General features: G+C 38.3%; 1 protein-coding gene across 5 annotated transcripts in view; it reads right to left on the reverse strand.

Annotated features, from left to right (window-relative positions):
• Positions 1 to 21,820, reverse strand: part of Mv (mauve) — a 58,947-nt gene that overhangs the window by 32,614 nt on the left and 4,513 nt on the right. For 4 of the 5 annotated variants that reach the window (XM_026645547.2, XM_064216167.1, XM_026645531.2 and 1 more), the window contains exons 2-9: positions 18,420 to 18,514; positions 17,403 to 17,488; positions 16,784 to 16,941; positions 15,482 to 15,627; positions 14,178 to 14,326; positions 13,048 to 13,131; positions 10,653 to 12,919; positions 2,766 to 2,935 (exon numbers count right to left, since the gene is read on the reverse strand). In XM_026645547.2, the coding sequence (XP_026501332.2) occupies positions 2,766 to 2,935; positions 10,653 to 12,919; positions 13,048 to 13,131; positions 14,178 to 14,326; positions 15,482 to 15,627; positions 16,784 to 16,941; positions 17,403 to 17,488; positions 18,420 to 18,497 (3,138 nt within the window). In that variant the 5' untranslated portion in view covers positions 18,498 to 18,514. Of the gene's footprint in view, positions 1 to 2,765; positions 2,936 to 10,652; positions 12,920 to 13,047; positions 13,132 to 14,177; positions 14,327 to 15,481; positions 15,628 to 16,783; positions 16,942 to 17,402; positions 17,489 to 18,419; positions 18,515 to 20,857; positions 21,020 to 21,820 lie in introns of those variants that run through there. The other variant, XM_064216166.1, reaches the window with a different exon arrangement.

Genomic DNA, 21,820 nt, shown 5'->3' on the forward strand with positions numbered 1-21,820 from the left:
AAGGCTTGTTTCCTGATTTTAGGCGTAAGCGGTACACCCAGTTTTGCAAAACGGTAGATTCGCTGTGATAAATCCTCTTCTAACTGTTTTATCAAAATAATTTTGAAAAAAAGTCTATTCAAAATGTCTTAAAAAGGTTAATAAACCTTATAAATAAAAATATTACAAACATAAAACATTGTTTTAACTGTAACGGTGCGTATTAATAACTAAAAAGTAACTGTTCATATGTTATATGGTTTGTAGAAGTTCCTTGTAAGGCCCATGTACCCTAGCAAGGCCAACCGTCAAATTTTTGATTGGCCTTATAAGGAACCAACGGCTTTCCTAAGATACTACCAATATTTTAACTTAAATCGATGCAAAACTATTATTTTTTTCTGAAATACCATAAATATATCCTTAAATGATAATTTTCAGTAACAAATATGAGATAATAATACGTCATTAAAATAAAAGCTTTTGTTTAGCTATGCGCGCTCTTAACAATTGTAACGTCGACGACAAAGTCTACGAAGCATGAGGTCGCACAGCCGAAATAGCGGCGCATGCGACTTGCCGCTGCATCTGTGGCCTTGAGTTTGATGAATCTTAGCAGAAGGAATTTGTCTTTACATGTCAATAACTACGAATTTTCAATAGTTGGCCTTCAAAGGAGCGTGGCCTTCCTTGGTTCACCCACATTACTACGCTTTTGCAGCATAAACGAATTAAGAAGATAATTACTAAATATTCATTTTCTATAGATTTAAATACAGATACAAATACATTCGCTAACGTTTTGTAACATCTTGTTTTAAACCGTTAGCAAGTGATTCACGATATTTTTGTAAACATCACAGGAAATATTTCATTATCTTTGATGGAACTAACCTTGGAGCGATCAGAAGCAATTAAGGTATGTGATAACGAAAAACCTTACGATACCTAAATGTGTACAAATTATATTAGTATAATTCTTTAAGCAACTATTTTATAAGGATCAACATACCGCATTAGAGACAAGTCCATTAATTGGGCATTTCTCAATCCGAGGCATTTTGGTTCAAGTTATCTCCACGGTTCGAGTTAGTTAAAAACAATTTTCACGGTGACATTAACGACACCTTTAACTTCCACACTACTCAATTTAGTAAACTAAACTTCGAGAACTGTATAGTATTTCGTGCCTAGTCTATTTCACAATACTTAATCGAGATAGCCGTCCTCACTTGAGTCCGATCGGACCGAGAATTTTGAACGTATTAATATAACGTATAGTCACGTGTGCGTGCACGACGTACGAAGGCCGCGCAGCTAGTGGGTAGTGGGTTGCAGGCTCGGGTCGACGCGGAACCGGTCGATATAGCGTTAAATCGATACGACACTGTAATGAATCTTTTTTATTTCCCATAATATTAAAATAGGCAGTTTTTGTGTTATCTGTGTTGGTTAAGAATCTTCGTCCTCTAAACTATAAGACACCAGTTTTATTCAAATTCGATTGTATCATGGGATTGCTCGTTTTATTTTTTATACTCTACGAATAGTCAGGCTATGGACATTTTCAATAAAATACTATCTTCATACGTGTGTGGGTGATGTGGTTTTTGTAGTCGTTTTTTTGTTTTTATACTGTTGATGAGCATTCGACGTATTTGACCTTTGTTCTGTCTATAAAAATTTTGACATTTAGGATTTGGAAAGTCAGAAGAAGGCTTAATATAGGATAAATAGCATTTCGATTAAAACGCGGAACTTATATACAAATTTTTAATTCCCGCGTACGAAGTCTTACGATTTATTTTACAATTTGTTTGTATTTAGTTGTATTGATAAATAAATAAGTTACGACTGTCGCATATAATATATTAAATTGGTGTTTAATTTAATTAGAAAATGATGCTTATTGACTTTCTTTAGTCATTCATCATTTATTTTATTTTAGAGATTCATGGACATCTATTTACTTTCTTTAAAGCATTTAATACTCTACGTCCATTATTTGAAAAATCTATTATATCAATAAATGAGATCGATCTTTCTATTGTTGTGTACGAAAAATAGATCAATCATGTAACCTATACTATATATATTATATACATACCTACCTACCCCGCAATTAACAGTCTGCGGTAATGTAATTTAAGGAGGTAAACATACTTATATTACAGTAAAGTAATGACTTCGTCTGTATTTTTCCTGCAAAGAATAATTGATTTGTCTATTTCTGTCGTCTGATTTCTTTTTATATACGATATATAATAAGGCATTATATTATAATTTTTCATTCAACCCAAAGAACTGAGAAATATGTATTTTGTTCCTTAATAGTTTTATTATAGGTATGGTTTCATATCAGCTGTTTTACTGCTTGACACTAAATATTTCTTGATGTTTAATCTCATCCAATTAGATTCAGTTAATACTGCGTCGCGGACTGTACTGCTAAGTTTTGTCGCAGTTTTTTGTGTTTTTTGTCTGACCTTTAAAGCAGGCAATTTGGTTTGGTACTAATTGAAATGGTGTAAAGAAATATGTAATTATTTAGCCAATGATTGCATTTTATAAATGTAAACAAATTTAAGCCATCAGAACTTGTTTAAATCAATTGTTATAACTCTCTTTAAAGGTGAGAATTTATTCGAACGACAAAAAGGTGATGAAAGCGTGTTGAATATTAAATTTTTCTCATATATTTTAAATGAAAAAGATGATATTACAAGCTAAGTATAGTTATCAAAATCTGGAAATAAATATCGTCGTCTGATTGAAAAAAAACATACCCTTAAACTTGCGGTGGACTGCGCGCGGCGAGCGGCGGGCGCGGCGAGCGCGACGCCGACGAGCGCGTCGCAGAGCGCGCGCATCCCGCTCACGCCCGCGTCGGCGCGCGCGCTTAGCGCCTCACGTACTACCGCGCAACTCTCCTCCTTCGATCGACCTCCAGTCGCCTCTGTGTGGTGGTTTATAAATTACTCAAACGATGATTTTTATTAACAATTACGTATTTGTGCCTAATTTCATTTAGATTCGCTCAGCTATTTTGGCGATAAGCATCCATCCATCCAAAATGTCGTATTCATAGTATTAGTAAGGTAGACAGGCTTGCAGGGTAAAGAAAACACGCATTTCATTTATTAAATATAAAAACAACATTAGAAACGGTATGAATATTTAAACTATTCTAGGAAAATTATATAATTGTGAATATTATTTTTTGTTATTTTTAATTCGGTAGTATATAGGTGCAAACTCAATTCTCTCATTACCCTCTAAAAATCTTGGGACACTTTTAGATAATGAATGTTTTCGCATATCAATTGGTCTCCGACTGGGAACACCGCTGTCCTCTGAGCACAGATGCCCGTGTGGAAAGGAGGTGGACTCTTTCGGTTTACATGGTCTCTCTTGCCCAAGGAGTATAGGCAGGCTTTTCCGCCATGGTTCTCTTAATGACACAATAAAAAGGGCCCTTGCCACCATCGACGTATTTATATATATATAGAATTAGTCGTGATGATGGTAAAAGACCTGATTGAATAACATTGGTTCCCTGGGAACGAGGACGGGCCCTTGTGTGGGACGCTACATGTGTTGACACGTTGGCCCCATTCTCTAGCCTGCCCGCTTCCCCGCTGGAAAAACGCATTAAGCGCTTCCCCCACGTGATGGAAGGTGGGGGGGTGTGGGACTCCCCGGAGCCCTGGACGCCGAGTGCGCCCAGGTACGCCGGGTTTACCCACTAAAAAACCAGCGGTACCCTCTCCGTCTTTCGGCGGCCGCCACGGGATCGCTTGCGCATGCTACCGTGACGCCCTGAGGGTCGGCTCGCCTATGCGGACCTCCACCACCTAGAGGGGGTTCTCGGGGTACTGAGACCCCCCCTAGTCGCTGCGACGCCTATTGAGGCGGGGGGAGAAGGTGCGCGTAGCGCTTCTTCCTCCTTCCCGGTCGTCTTCGGCGGAGCGGGTCTGCAGCGGCATCCTCTTCCCGCTCCCGCTCCGCGGCTTCCTTCTGCGACATCACGTTTTCGCAGAAGGAGCGCATCTCCGACCAGCACGTCTCGCTACCGAGCATTTCGTTGACGATGCTCGGCAGCGAGAGGTCTCCGCCCATAGTTGCCGCCAGGGTGTGCCTCTGGGGCCCCCACGCAGCACACTCTCTCCAGGTGTAGTGCGCCGTGTCGACTGGCGCACCACACTCGTGGAAGGAGGGTGACACCTCCCGCCGCGCTATTCCGTGCAGGTACTTACCGAAGCATCCGTGCCCGGTAAGTACCTGCGTCATTCTGAAGGTGAGTGTGCCCTTCTTCCTCTCGACCCAGCGACTCAAGTGGGGACGAATCGCCTCCACTGTCGTCAGGCCCGCCGTGGGTGACCCCAGGTCCTCCTCCCATCGGACGATCAGGGCTCGCTGGGCTAGAGCCCTGATCCGCCCGACTTCCGCCGATCCTGGACGGTCGCCGCGGTCCCTCACCTCGACCCGGAACCGGTACACTTCCGCGAGCACCGCCTGGAGCTCCCAGGGCGGATCGCCCGCGAGAAGTGTCGCCGCTGTCCACGACACCGTACGGTACCCTCTGATGCCTCTCACCGCTATGACCCTCTGCGGCTTTCGCAGCAGGCCCCGATTATCAGCGATGAGGGCGTCTACCCAGATCGGGGCACCGTACAGCGCCATCGACCTCACTACGCCGGAATATAGACGCCGGCATAACCACCCCGGCCCCCCCACATTCGGAAGAGGCGACCGAGGGCGGCGGCGGCGTTGATGAGCCTCGGGCCGAGATGTTCAAAATGCTGCCCGAAGCTCCATCATCCGTCCAGGATCAGGTCCAGATACTTCATCTGGGCCTGCACCTTGATCACCGTTCCCTGGACGGTGATACTTGCCCCTCGTGGGGGTCCTTTCCGTGGACCGTGGAAGAGGAGGGCCTCCGTTTTGGATATGGAGACCCTCAAGCCCAGCATTCCCATACAGTCCATGGTGAGAGCCGTTCTGACCTCGGCGAGGCGAGCCGCCTCCCGAAAGTCCCGCCCAATCGCCGTGACGAGGGTGTCGTCAGCGTAGCACAACACCCCCATCACGGGAAGGACGGGAGCTCGCAGGAGCCAGTCGAAACCGACGTTCCACAGAATTGGGCCGAGAACCGACCCCTGTGGAACGCCGCAGCCTACCCGACGCCGGACCAGCCTCCCATCGACCTCCGCCCAGACGACCTCCCTGTCCTGGAGGTACGCCTCCAGCAGCCTCCTGAGATAGGTCGGCACCCCATGGTATCGGAGTGCCTCCCGTATCGTCTCGAAAGGGAGACTGTTGAAGGCGTTCGCCACGTCGAGCGATACCGCCAGGACGACTTGCCACCGGGCCACCGCTTCCGTCGTCCGAGTCTTCAGGGCGTCCAGGGCGTCGACCGTCGACCGGCCCGCCCTGAACCCATACTGAGCCCCGTCTCTAGCCTAAGCTAGCAACTAGATCACCAAGGTGTATACAATACATATACATAACTATGAATTTGATGTAATCAACAACGTTAAAACGAAGTTAGGTAATTTAATTTACATCATTATTTTATAAATGAAATATTTTTTATAAATATTAATAAATGTATTTAATAATGTTTTTCCTTTCATACTAGAAAAAAAATTCTTCTACTAAAGGCTAAGCGTTAAGACCCTAGTTGTGAAATGCGTTATTTTCAGATACGACACGAAGCTTAAGGGCAACCAAGTGTCGTAAAACTAGTACTTGTTTGTGCCCATATTGATATTTTTGATTTAATTGAAGTGCCCCGAATGTTTCTCGTTTACCTTCTTATGATTTTATCTTTACTTACATTATGATGACAGTTACGATATTTTAATGATCAAATAAAAAGTCGCTATCACGGAAGCACATTCGGTATACGTAGAAAATGTAAATTTATGCTTAAGGATTTAATCATTAAAGAAAAGCAATAATGGAGTAAAGTAAACAAACACTAAGTTTCGTTACTAAAATAAATATTGGAAAAAAAAACGCTCATAGAGAAGGTTGGAGAGATCGGCAAGCTGCGGCATGAGGAGCGCATGAAGGCGTTAGTTGAACGTCATGAAGTTTATCGTCACGACCTACAATTCAGCTTAAGTCCCGAGATGCGCCAATATTGTTTCTCATTAAAAAATGAATGGTTTCTTTAACTTAATTTGTTTTTAGCAGAGTAGTAAGTACCCGCTATAAAATTGCCTTGTCACTTTATTTATTATTAAATATGTGAGCGGAAAAGCACATATGCCATTAGATGGTAAGTCACTAACGCCCATAGACATTGGCTCGGTAAGAAATATTAACCATTCCTTACAACACCAATGCGCCATCAAACTTGGGAACTAAGATGTACTCTCCCTTCAAACCATCAAACAAGAGTAGTATGTTATCGTTTGACTGAATATCTGATGAGTGGGTGATACCTACCCAGACGGGCTTGCCCAAAGCCCCACAGCCAAGTAACGTCTGTCACTTAAACACTACATCTTAAATGTAAAAAAATAATGTTTGGTTTTTATATTTAAGAAGCCTATCGTTTTGCTTATGGATGGTAAAATAGTCTTAAATGTTTAACTTTATCGGGTTTTCAAGACTCCAAGGTCAAATAGTACATAATATTTGATATTGAGACGATATGATATAGAGATAACGACCACAAGATTTGTATCTTAAAATATGCACTTTTAAAGTTCGCGTGGAAAATATTGCCTAACATTTCGTGTATACGAGTATATACAGTACTATTTGTTACCTGTGTCTTCGCTCGCGTTTTAAGGGTTAGTCGTTCGATGTAGGCATAAAATAGCCTATGTCGTTTCTTGGAGTCCCAGCGCGCTTTTTTCGCTCCAAATTTCATCAAATTCTGTTCAGTAGTTTAGCCGTAAAAGAGTAACAGATAGACAAAGTTTCTTTTGCATTTATAATATTTGCATAGATTGCTATAATCTGTACAATTAAATAAAATTGAAGTTTGTTTCTCAGATTTCGAAATAACTTTTAAACTTAACATTGAAAGGCACCAAAACGAAAACAACAATTATTTTTACTTGTCTGTGTTTGCTCGGGGTTACTTTCAAAACGGGATTACTATGGTAATAATTAAAAACATGTAAAGAAAATCACTACATTATAGTATAATTTGTCTTTATTATCTGTTTCTGAGTTTGCCGCCTTATCCATGTGGAAGATGCGACTGGAACTGTCACTGAGAATTTGTGTGTAAAGGTTGTGTTTCACATTGAAATAAAGGTTTTAAATGTTGTTCTCGTGAACAAGACATTCATAGATAATGTCGAAATATCGAGCTCCACCAAATAAAAATAAAAAACATGGTAAATATCCCGTTTTAAATACTGTTAGTAATAAAAATAACCATGTTAATTTAAAATCTTATTCAGTGAACCATTTAGATATATATCAACAAACAGAAATTACTAAACTAATACAGAAATATAAATTAGTCTTTGCTAAGGATAAATATGACATTAGCACTGTACGTGATTATGAAACTCACATAGATTTGATGGTCGATAAATATTGTTACAAACGTCCATACAGGTGCACAGCCGAAGATAGAAAAGAAATCGAATATCAAATATCAAAACTACTGGAGAAGAATTTGATTGAGGAATCTTATAGCCCATTTGCTGCTCCATCAGTTACTCTAGCATATAAAAAAGAAGACGAAAAAAAAAACAAGGTTATGTATAGATTTCAGAGAATTAAACAAAATCGTCGTTCCTCAATCACAGCCATTCCCCTTGATTGAAGACTTAATGGTAAAAACTGTGAACTGTAAATTTTTTTCCACTTTTGACATACTCGTAAATTCGGCATTTTGATAAATTCCATTGAAAATTCAAGATAGATACAAAAGTGCATTTGTCACACAAGAAGGCCATTTCCAATGGACTTGCCTTCCATTTGGATTAAAAACATCTCCAACAATTTTCCAAAGAATATTGAGTAATATAATAAGAAAATACAAACTCTCAGATTTTGCAGTAAATTTTATTGATGATATCCTAATCTCTTCTAAAACTTATAAGGAACACATATTACATATATCGAGACTACTTGAGGCACTATTGATGGAAGGATTCAAACTCAAATTTTCGAAATGTACTTTTGCAAATATTTATGCCAAATACCTGGGTCACATAATAGAAAATAATTCGGTTAGACTTCTCAAAGATAATTTAACAGCGGTTAAAAACTTTCCAGCTCCAGAAACAAGGAAAAATATACGTCAGTTCACATTTAGGCCCTGCAACACGACCATTTCAAATGATATCAATTGATACTATTAGAGGTTTTGGAGGATCACGTTCTACAAAAAAATACTTACATCTTCTGGTTGATCATTTTACAAGATATGCTTATATATTGACATCAAGAAATCAAAGCTCCAGTGATTTTATTAAGCTTATAAAAAGTGTCACACAAAGCTATATCATTGATATGGTATTGACAGACCAATACCCTGGCATAAATTCCAAAGAATTCAAAGACTTCCTAAAAAAGAAGAACATAATAATATTAACAGCTGTGGACGCACCATATTCAAATGAACTTAATGAAAGACTAAATCAAACTTTAGTCAACAGGATAAGATGCAAAATAAACGAAAGTAATAAGAAAACTGCCTGGACAACTGTAGCACAACAATGTGTAGCAAAATATAACGAAACAGAACATACAGTCACAAAGATTACTCCAAAATACCTTTTAGAAGGCGAGAATGTGGATATTCCGCCACTTGAATTAAAATCAAGATGTACAAAAGAAGATCTGAAAAGAGATAGAGAACTAGCCCTTCAAAATTCAATAAAATCTCACTACTACAATAAGAAAATATATGATTTAGGTAGGACAGATTATAAATTCGAAGTGGGAGACAGGGCTATGTATGATAATGGGAATCGATTAAATAGAAAGAGTTCTTAAAGAAAGTTTCTAGCTCAATCTATGAAGTTGATGCCGGACATAAGAAAGCAGAATCCAATCTCTACCATATTACCAAGTTATCTCCAGCAGTGTCGATATGTTTGCCGCCTTATCCATGTGGGAGATGCGACTGGAACTGTCATTCGGAATTTATGTGTAAAGGTTGTGTTTCACATTGAAATAAAGGCTTTAAATGTTGTTTTTTGTCCTTACAGGTGAGTTAGTAATTTGATATAAGTGAAAATCAATGTATTTTACTCAAATTGTTGTCAATAAAAAACATTTTTTTTATCCTTACAGAAAAACACAATTACGTCTTTGTTTCACTTACATACCATTATAAACATATTAAACTATCACGGGTATTTTTCTAAGAATCCGCAATAGCATGAAAACCGTGGATATTTTATTCACAAATTTCAAGCGCTTAAATCTGCGAGATACTGACAGTACAATCATATAATTAGCAAGATTCTTTTTAATTAATTATTTTAAAAATAAATGAGGTTCTAATTTGTTTTATTCTAATCAATTTATAACATCGGCCTCTGTTCAACATTTGAATATCCATAAATATTGATCTCATTGGTGTGGAGTTTGTTTTAATAAGCTACTCACACCGACAACATTGTAAAACCGGACAGATTAATTTAATATAATATTTGCTAGTAGCTCTACATTTTTGTCTAATTTATTCTATAGCCTGAGATTGATTTGTTTATCAAAGGAATAGTAAAAAAATATTTTTAAACCAAGCTTTTATTGAAATGCTGTAAAAAGGAGAAAGAATATTCATGGTTTCTTTAGTTGACTGCCTCGTTGGTCTAGTCATCTAGTGGCTAGATTCTGATTCTATCGCCTCAGATTCCTAGTTCTGTAGAGTAGTGTAGAGTTCTGGGTTCAAAACCCAGGTCGGGACGATAGAGGGTAATTGGGTTGTTCAGTGGAAAAAATCTCATTGACAGCCTAGCGGGCCATAGTTCTAGCCTCCAAACTAATAAGCAATATATTGTACGAGTTTTACAAAAATAACTATTTTGTTTTTCATAATGAACATATTTTTTAAACGTCCTGTTGACCAATCGTTCTAAAATTCATGTGATGTAACAAAGTACTGTAATAACATATTGAAATATATCGAACCACAATTTGACCACGTATCAAGTGACAGTGGTTTTCGACAAGCGACAAGTTATGACTCATAGATTCTGTTTATTCATTTGAAATTACTCAAGTATGTGTGATTAATTAATTATTATTGTGTTTCCGAAAAACGATCTTCAAATTTTGGTATAAATATACTTAGTATTTAATTAACGAATGGAGTGGAACGGAAAATTCTGTTTTTGTATATTTTTTGGTATGATTAGGTAGTCCAGTCTATTATCAATTGACGACCACCTTGAAGCAATAGAATAATTAATATAAATTATTTATTATATACAATATAAAAATTTAAATATTAAAATGATATATAAAATAAAAATTTTTTTTTAGAAACTGTTCCTTTAATAAATGCATAGTGTATATTATGGTGTGATATGTCTTTATGTGATGGCGTGTTTTAATTTGAATAAGTTTCAAACAAGGTAAGGTACATACGCACCCTTCATACAACTCGCATTACAATCGAAACAGCTAAAAAGGGACCAGTTTAAAATATAAAAATCTTAAAAATAAGTAACCGAAATACTGACCGGAAACAGCGAATTGTACGGTGAGCAGCGCCTCCATGATCTTGATGAGCAGCTTGGATTCCGCGGGGTCCGCGCGCCCCGCGCACAGCGCGCGCAGCAGCAGGCGCAGCAGCGCGCCGCCACCCGACACCGCGACCTGCGTGGCCGCGTACGTGCGGAACGACGCGCTGGCCGCGCACAGCCGCGCGCACGCGCGCCAGAACGTGCTCGCGCCGCGCAGCGCCTCCGCGCGCCGCTCGGCGCCCGCCGCGCCCCCCGCGCCCTCCTCGTCGCCAGAGGGATTATGTTCATATATCATGTAGCACCTGTCCGTCATCTCGGTGAGCGATTTGAACAGCATCTGTACCGATGCCAACGAGCTCATCTCCCGGAAGTACGTGAGCTCGGCGTTCTCCTTTATCAGCTTGAATATCTCGACAATGATCGCTATTTCGAGGATCGCGCAGCACTGGTTCGAGAATTCCGGGAGCGCCACCAGTTCCAGGACGTAGCTGAGCCCACCCTTCTGTATGAACTGCTCGGCAAACGGTACCGTGTTCAGAAGGCTCGTGAATATATTGAGACAGGATACGGTCAGAAAGTACGCCGAATCCTCGAGTCTCATCGTGTACCTGTGCTTAGCGACTATGAAAGTCGGATAGACGACGCTGAAGAGTAGCTCGTATTTCATTTCCGCCCGACACTTTGGCGTCACTTTTAGAAGATGAGCGACGGTCGCGTGTAGGACGTTATTATGATTATCTAACTGCAACAACGAGTTGTAATGTATCAGGAACGACCACACGCTCCTTCTCTCGATGGGGCTCACGCCGTGAGGACAGTACTTCCTTCCGAGGTCCCTGTTGTCGTCGCTCTGCTCGCAAATGGAACAGGGCAGCTGATCGGTCACTCTCGGGACGAGGATGCTAGCGCCGAGGTCCCCGTAGACGGTGTGCTCCAACAGCTGCAGACAGAGCGTGGCGACGCTGTCGTGGGTGAGCATTAGGCGCACGATGCTCTCCATGAGGAAGCTGGGCGAGAAGCAACAGCACACGCCGCAGGCGAGCATGACGCGTAGTATCTTGTTGCGCAGCGGTTTGTGCGCGGCCACCTCGCGGTCGGGCACCAGCGAGGCCAGCGTGCCGTACAGCACGGACACGCAGCAGGCGGCCGGCAGCGGCAGGCCAGCGCCTGCCTCGCCCAGGATGTCGTGGTGGTGGTGCATGCCGGCCGCCACTCGCGCGCGGCACGCCTTGTGTCGGCCGCGCGGGCAGGCCGCCGAATGGATCACCTCGCTCCTGACTCTCTTCATGGCGCTTATCGACTTGCCTATCGACTCTATGAGCTTCTTGATCAGCGTCACGGCCTCCCCCTTGTCCACGTCCGGTATCCGAATCATTAGCTCGATGCACTCCTTGAGAAGGCCGCCCTTGAGGCACTCGCTGTATAGCTTGAACTGTTCGGTGAACTCTCTGAGTTTCTCTACAGTCCTACATTGCATTAGTAAACAATGAAAAAAGGCCATGATGGAGTACGCGACTCCGAATATGAATTTGAGCAAATTTTCAGATTCAGTCTCGTTCGCTTTCTCCGAAAGATTGGCGTGGTTTTCGCGTTCAACTTTGATATTATATTTGGCACTTGATTTACAAATTACATCCTCGAGGATGCGAAGGAGCATCGGCAGTATACCGTTATTGATCAATTTGGCACACAGATCGGAATGAATGAGCACCTGGTCCAGGGACACTATGAGTAGTTCGGTTAACGCAACTTTTACCCTAGACATTTCTAAAGGTTCGTAAGCAGCCGCGTTCGCGGGCAACGACCCGAACTGCAGCGAACATAAGTTTTTTAGGGAAAAATTAATACACTGCATTGATATTTGGGATCCTTCTGAACCAGACAGGCTGCTTTCTGCTTTACATAATTCTTGCAAAAGATCCGTTATTATAATAGTGAATTCGAATGTACTTATTTCGGAATTAATAATTTCCCGGTGTTTATCGGTCATGTAATCGTCTGCTTTAGGTTTAACTTTGCGCGGTGAGAAAAATGGATCTGAATACAGGCTCTGATTGGGATATTCGTTTGAGGAGCGCAGTAGCTTAGAGCTGAAATATTCGAAATCATCGCTCGGCGAACAGACTTTGATAGTCATAGATTTATTTAAAATCTGCAGGTCGTCATTGGAGTCGCCTGACTCAGACGTCTGATCGGATTTTTTCGGTAGTCTTTTTTTAACTTTGTATTCTCCAACAGTTTTAGTTTGTCCATTGATTCTCGGTCTGGAAAAAATGGTCGAAATCAAACACGGAACTACATCAGTGAGGCTAAATTTTTAATAATTACTTCATGCATAAAGCAAATAATATAAAATATATTTTTAAGTAACAGTTAATTGCACAATATTTACCTTGCTGAAATTGAACTTCTTTCAGAAGAAGCAGCTGAAAGATTTGAACTTACGACACTACTCGGTTTCTGCTTGGACCATATTCTGTAAGTAAAATACCCAATTAATTTTTTTTTATCTTTTTATGATATAGATAGGCTGACGAACAAATGACGATGGTAAGTGAAACCTGATGGTAAGTGGTCACAACCGCCCATAGATAATGGCGCTGTAAATAATATATACCATTCTTAACATCACCAACCCTGTGAACTAAGATATAATGTGCCTTATTTTTATTTACAATGGCTGACTCACCCTTCAAACCGGAACACAACAATACTGAGTACGGCTGTTTGGCGGTAGAAATTCTGATGGCTGAGTGATATACCTAACCTACCCAGACGGCCTTACACAAAGCCCTACCGCCAAGTATCTATTTTATTAAATAAAATATCGAATGAGGTTTATACATGATCACACTATTGTGACCAAATCAACTAAGAACTTGGAACTAACTAAGAAGGAAATATTCATTAGAAATCTTTTTAATCGAATGTAATATGAATTTGAAATCAAATAAAACAATCTAAATTCGGTCCCAATTCAATAACTTTTAAATGAATATAAATTAATATAAAGCTTCTTATTAGTATAAATTGAAATATTATAAAATAATAACACAGCGTAAAGGAAAACTACCAGTGGGCCTGCGTCTAGACAGGTCTATCGTATGGGTTCCGCGAGGCGAGAGAGGGGTAGTTGCGAGCCCAGGCTGCCATTGGGAATCACTTGGGACTTGCAGTTCAGGGATGTATAAATCTAATTTAACGAGACGAGCTCATTGTGTTATTTAGTTGAGCTGATTTCATTATTTTTATTTATAATAAAACGAGTCATATTGACTAATGTATGTGATGTTGTTCAATATTTATTTATTTATTATTTATTATTGACTTAATATAATACTGTTTACATTATATTCCTGGTAATCCTACATACATGTACCAATAAACATATACGGAACAGACTACGTACAAAAAGTAAAAAATGGCAATGACGAAAAGCGGCATTTCGAGAGACTTCAAAGGCGATGGCCCACTGGTGGTTTTCCTTTAAGATGCCGCGATTGTATGTATAAGTGAAGTGACCTGTCGGAGAAGAGGAGGTGTATGGCGGCGTGCGCGTGCGGGGGGCGCGGCGCGCGGGGCGCGGACGGCCGGCCGCGCGCCGCACTCGCGCTCGTCTCGCCGAACAGCCAGATAAGAACCGAGCTCAGCTGGCGGCAGCACGACAGACCCTGCGACCGGCGCCGTATTGAGATTACAAAATCTGGAGCTGCTGACTCTATATCATTCCAGTTATACTTACTTGCTCATTGACACCGTAAACGACCTTAGTTAAAACATACGCGCTTTGTTCGACGAGTACAGAAGTTTCGTATAATATGACTATGGATGCGTCTTCGAAATTTAAATACTATTCTGTTGGATTAAGTTAACTATAAATTATAAAAACCCTTAATGGTACTCTTTTTTTTCTCGAAATTGTGATCGATACTGCGAATGTGCTTGACGATACTATTTTTTTTTAAAGAATTTATAACATAACGTACGTTGTTATGTATCATGTAAAGATGCATAAGAAACATGTTTGTAATCATTTTTTTTATGATGTAGGTAGGCGAGCCGCAGTCGGGAAAATGGTGTAATATTAAATGGTGGGTCACCACCGCCCATAGACCTTGGCACTGTAAGAAATGTTAACCATTCCTTACATTGTATGCACCACTAACCTTGGGAACTAAGATGTTATGTCCCTTGTGCCTGTAGTTACAGTGGCTCACTCATCCTGAAAGTAACACAACAATACTTAATACTATTGTTTGGCGGAAGAATATATTATAAGCCATATAAATTTAACATCAATTAACTTCTGGTGAATAATAAAGGGTCAAAATATAAAATTCTGGGGGATATAGTTTATATTATTATTAAATAAATGTCTTATATTCTCGGTTATCGGGGGTCGCGGTAACTGCTCGTCGTTAACTATCACGCGTCGATAGCTCGGTGCACTGTATTACTGTACTAGGAAACTCGTGTAATTTTGAATCGTACGCCCATGGCATAAGGTTTCATATCGACTTATTTACGAAAAGATTGTTGTTAGCTCGTAAAACAAATTGACGTACGCGGATAATTGAATTATTGTTATGAATATAATTGTAAATAAGCAACGCCGTTATTGAAACTATGTATTTGATATATAATAGTGACACAAAACCACCGATATTTCAATATTTAATACTAAATCTTCTTAAATTCTATCTTCTTAAAGCAAAGCGCTAAAAAATGTTATATCTAAAATGTATTAATAATATTTAGGTTTTTTTAATTAAATATCGTCATATTTGTTCGGCCCATGTCACGTTACCATAGAGCAGTAATCTCACCTCAACCCCCAAAGCTCGGAGCAGCACCAGGCACCTCCAGGCGACTCCGCCCAGCAGGTAGTTGCGCAGTATCTCCGTCGAGGATTGTGTGTTCATGCGAGAAAACGCGCTTACTAATTTCGAACTAACTTCCTCGTTTTTGGTATCTGTGGTGGATATAAACCACTACAGTTATGTTACACGTTCACCTAATTTAATTATAAAATATATCTATTACCTTTAAATTAAAATGAACATTAAACGAGATAAAATTGTTTCCGGCAAAGTAGAATAGCTTGCTTAGCCGAGATGGCCCAGTGGTTATAACGCGTGTATCTTAACCGGGGCTTCAAAACCAGGCAAGCGCAACTGAATTTTCATGTGCTTAATTTGTGTTTATAATTCATCTCGTGCTCGGCGGCGAAGGAAAACATCGTGAGAAAACCTGCATGTGTCTAATTTCAACGAAATGGTGGAATATGCTCCAAACCTTCTCCTCAAAGGCAGAGGAGGCTTTATCCCAGCAGTGGGAAATTAACAGGCTGCTAATGTAATGTTAATGTAAAGTAGAATAGAACCATCCAATCTCAATTTATGAGTGTCATAAAATCCTACTATTGGAAAATGTTAGGTTAAGCGTATCTATAAGCATCAGCGCCTAATTACTCGTATAGTGCAGGTTAACCCCCAATCAGTAACAGTATTCCCAAAATTATTAGGGTCAGGCGTCATAAAAGTCCACCAATTACTTTTTCTAAGTGTTATAAATCCTCCAAATATAAAGGCAAGCAAATGAGTAATGACAATGTGTACTTAAATAGAGAAAAAAAATATCTTGAAGTTATAATTGAAGGTCAAGATAACGTTCAGTGATCAATAAAACGATAGTGATGCTTTCAAGCAAACGGAAAATAAGCACTGGATGAAAAAAAAAAAAAATTATATATATAATTTTTCAATTTAAAAATACAACGTAGTGCTCACGACCGATTTCGGCGACGGCGGCCATACTTAAATCTGCAGGAGATGTAAAGGGGTGTACATGAACACAGGTGCGCTCTCTTACTCTCACAATCCTATGACGAGATGGCAATCTGATACGACCGAAGTAAGATCAAGCGCAGATCCAACAGCTTATTTTCCGAAACAAGGAAGCGTGAGACTGCCAGCTTCCAATGTCTGGGCTGCTACTGAGAATTTATTGATCGAATAAATAACTTCTATTAACCCGATTAGGAATTTGAACATATGGCCTAATTATCTGCAGCCGTACAAGAGATTAGATTAACTGAGAAGAACTGTATCAATATAGTTGTGACTTACCTACGGATTCTATAGAATTTGCGACATCAGTGGCGACTGGTGGTAGAGCAGCGGACTCGAGGTAAGGCAGCGAGTAGTGGGTGTTGATAGAGGAGGTAACGCGGTGGACACCACACAGCAACTCGCAGCCGACTAGTGACACCACGCCGCTTACCGGACTGCGGAAAATATAACAAAACCCTGTACAATCTCATAAAAAATAGCTGTTAATATAAGCTAGCATTGAATACATCTCGTACGGAAATAAAAATGAAAAAAAAAAAGAAACATTTTCAAGGAGAGTTAGCGTAAGACAGGCAGCCGGCAATATGTCTGCGCAATTCGTTTTGTTGCAGTTTTATATTTCATAAAACACACTGCCGACCCAAATAAATTGGATAAATGACGATTATGAAGTTTTTATGTTGTTATATACGGTTTGTAAGATATATTTTATTAATAAATTGAAGCTATAACTAAGTTTTCCAATAAATATGGAAGAGGAAGAAATTAAAATTGTCTCATGTTGCCTGCTACTAAAATTATTGTATACATACATAAAGGAGTATTGCTCCAAATGAAGTTGTCTAAGCTTTTGAAGTATCATAAAACTTTACTAGTAGTAGCAAAGCAGGCTTACCAAAAATTTATCAATTTCTTCACATTTTGTCCTTCGTTGAGACGTATTATGAACTCCGCCAGAAACAACTCCAGCCATGTCGATTTCTGAAAAAGAATACGTTAATGAATACAAAGCGAATAAACAAATGCTTTGAATATCATTGACATCGGCCTTGACTTCTCGGAACTATGTTTGAATGAGCTGATATACATATATACGTAGCATGCGTTATACAGAATCAGACGATATTATTTATTTACATATAAAGTTATGTTATTTTCATAAAAAATATATTCAAAAATACAAGTTCTCATAAGTTTATTGATATTAATCGCGATTAAAGGCTTACTATTATTTTTTTTCTAATATTTCTGATATATTTGATGTCGCAGGTATTAGGTATAAAAAAGTACCCCTTTCACGGAGTTCAAGCTTGCTTTATAACAAATGTCATCATATTCAATTAATCTATTTAGACATTAAAACATAAGGAATAGACAGAGAGAGAGTTACTTTAGCATAATATTCGTATTTAAGTTTATACATTAGACTTGTTTCTTTTTTGAATATATTTTGTAGAAACATTTAAGTAACTTTTTCGAGTTACCAATCAACTTTCTCAAAAAAATACGACATTAAAAGTGGGTTGTATTAAAAGAGAAAGCATTTTCTTAAATTTTTGGTAATTGTTCATGTATAGCAAACGTGGGATGTATCCGTATATTATACGGTACACTTGGTGGTAGGGCTTTGTGCAAGCTCGTCTGGGTTAACAACATATCGCTTCATCACATATATTGCTGCTAAACAACAGTACTAAAGTATTGTTGTTCGTCGCTTTGAAGAATGATTGATTCAGTATAACTACACGCACGAGGGACATAACATCTTAGTTCCCAAGGTTGGCGGCGCATAGGCGCACATGGAATGGTTAATATTTCTTAAAACGCCAATGTCGATGCCGGTGGTAGCCAATTTCCATCAGGTGGTTCATTTGCCCGTCCGCCTACCTATTTCATACTACATGTCAAAAACCTCATAAGTTCCAGTCTCCGCTTTGAAGAATCGTTCCCAATATATTTTCAAGGCGTTCGACTCCTCCTCCGTCGACATGTTCGCTTTTCGTCAACCTGCAAATAAACAAATGACACTTGAACTACTTCTTTGTTATATCTAAACTAGTCGGACTTCTAGTATTAGCTCTAGTTAAGTACTAATGCTGAGCAAAACCCTCCTAGTCTGTGTTGAAGTAATTCATATAACTATCAGTTTCCGCCCGCAGCTTCAGGCACGTGTGAAGGCATGAATGTGGCAGGATAGGTGTAAGGATCAGGAGCAATATAAGCAAGAGAGTGCCTAATTATAGACATCGAAGCAAAATTTTAACCAAAATCGATCTAGTATATTTAGTTATCTATTAAAAAAAACATTGTGAATTTCGATATTTAAACCTATATTCAATATTATATTCATATGAAACGACATTTCGATCGCTAGTTACCATTATACATATATGTTTTTTGCTTATCAGGTATGAGTTATAAATAGATTAATTAATTGAGATGTGATGAGAAGACTCCTTGCACTTTCACCGGATATCAGATTTATTCATAAATATCAAAATAAGTGTTGATATGCTGTATTATAATGTAAAACCAATGCGCTTAAACGTAATTGTTTTTTTTTACAGACAGTATTTAATAGCAATAAAACTGAAGAATGTATATTTTTTATTATAATTTTTGTTATGAAATTGGTAGGCAAAGGAGCAAATGTGCCTGATGGTAAGTGGTCACCACCCACAGACTGACCATTTTTTTCCTTCCTTACATCACCAAAGTGCCACCGACCTTAGAAACAAAGGTATTATGTGCCTGTAGTTACACGGGCTCTCTCGGCCTTGAAAAGGAAAAATAACAATAAAAGCTATTGAAAATTTTATGATTAGGTTAATATCACGTCATACAATTTCACGTGAAAGATCATGATTATATATTAATTCACGTGTTTTTTAATGTCAGTCGAAATGTCAATTTAAAAATTCGAAATACTGCCAAAACAATATTAAGAACTTGTTCAAGGATATGATGAGAAGGAATCGAATTAATTAACGGTCATAAATAATTGAGGAATAAATAAATTAAAAAAACACGAAAACTTAATCGATCGCATTTTATAAAGTGAATTTAAAATATAGCCATCATTTATGGAACACATATTTTGACGCGTTTTTTTTTTTTTATTCTTTCTCCATTTTCATCCGCAAATTTGAAAACATGAAAACTATATTTATCGAAACTGTTCAGGAAATAGTAGCGATAAAACATTTTCTAGGAAATACACTTGTGTGAAATGTAACGAAATGATAAATGTATTTACTTTTCGATGTACTGAGATAGCTACTGTTTGTTTAGTTTGTTTTGGTGCGTACATAGTGCATATTAAGGAAATATGCTTTAGTAAAAAAGGCATTAAAAAAGGCAGTTCCATTGCAAAAACCAAAATTAAAATATTCTTTATTCAAGTAGGCTCAAAAAAGTTCTTTTGAATCGTCATGTTAGTGTTGAAATAAATGTAAAGCTACAACCTGTTCGGAAAGTAGATTCTACCGCGAAGACACGGCGAGAAACGCAGAAGTAACTCTTTACCACCATTTTAATTACACTTTTTTACACAATTTACAATTATTTTTATGTATAGGTATCATGCCTATAAATCAATAAATACTAAAGCCATTCTTTTTTATCTTTAATATAATATTGTATTGAGTAATTTCACATATTTATCTTTATTGTTGTAAACATATTGTGAAAGAACTGTACGTATACCCGCTGAGGCTGTCCTGATGTTCTCAAGACCGGATATTTGCAAACAGCGGCGACACTATCTCATGTACAAGTGTGTTCCCAAATACATCTATTCGCTCTACTTATATCTAGTCTATTCCAACACCTCAAAGTCCGTTGGAACTATATTCCTACATGACCGGAAATAATTAAGACTAATTAAAGAAAAATCCAATAAATTATTAACCTATAAACAAAATTTAGAACATTTTCTATTTTAATTTAATGTCACCGTGAAAATTTCAGATCAAAAAGTGAAGTTAAATGTAATTTAAAATAATAATCATTTAAATGGATTGTTATTTAAATGATTTAAGTATACTACAACATTTTGCTAAAAGTAGAATACCGGCGTTACGGCGTAGTACGTTTATGAATGAAAAACAATTCGGTATACAGACATCATATTAAAGAGTATCAACTATAAAGATGGTAGAATTAACGAACTCTTTTTTAACAATAACTCCATATAGATTATTTATTTAATGTGACGATGTAACGAACGTATATTAAAAATTATAAGTAAATCGGTGTGTATAATAAGTACACGTTTTAATTATTTTAAGCTTATTTTTTTATAACATTATATTTTTTAAAAAGACAACAGAACTTATAGCTATGCCTAACCTGCGTAAGTAACCACATCTACCGATTTATGAGTAGCAGCGCAGTAGTCCGTCTTTCTTTCACAATCACTGTATTACCTTAAATAAATCAGAACTAATCGCATTATAAAACGTAAACACTTATTTATCCGCGAGATATTTACGAACGCTGTACAGTCTGAATGTATGGAATACACACTGACTAAGAAACCTTATCGAAGCGGTTATTAAATGTAATATATATTCTTTGGCCGCGGCAATACTTCGTTATTTAGGAAAAAATTAATACCTAAATATGTAATAATAAAAGAAAAAATGCCTAATTTATGCGTCGTAATGAACAGTTCAAATGTCATTCTCATAGTTGTAACGAAATAAAAAATATGTTTAGAGACTATGAAAATATTAACATAGCAAATCTTCATTTTACCCTTTTTTAGCTATAAACCTACTAATTATATTGTACCCTTAGGCAAAAGTAGGCACACAGCTTTATTTTATTTTCACACATACACAATTCAATTTATTAATATCGCGAGACCATTATTCCTAGACATTGTAAATAATGAATTCCTACATGTTAAAAAGGTTGTGTGTTTCTGTTAAGATGTTATACAAGAAAGAGGTTTTAATCTTATCTTTAAGAATGAGATTAGCATTTCAATAATAGCATCATTTGCAAATTCATCGGAAAAGGTTAGCCTTCTTATTATAAGTGATATAAAATATTATTTTATTATTGAAATCGAAAGCTTTGAAAAGGAAAAAAACTTCACGTTCTAAATAATAATGCTATATAATCAAACAGACATACGGTCATTTACATGTCGTTTTAATGTTGTCCGCTGATAGCAGTGAGTGTGTTTAATGTTATCAACAAACAAGTATGATACGGTGTCCGCGCCCGGCTTAATAGTGAATGAACGCTTTAATTGGAAACTTTATCGCGTTCTGCAAAATCTGCTTTAATTTAGGTATTTATTGA

Source organism: Vanessa tameamea, chromosome 10, assembly GCF_037043105.1.
Source record: "Vanessa tameamea isolate UH-Manoa-2023 chromosome 10, ilVanTame1 primary haplotype, whole genome shotgun sequence".
NCBI lineage: Eukaryota > Metazoa > Arthropoda > Insecta > Lepidoptera > Nymphalidae > Vanessa > Vanessa tameamea.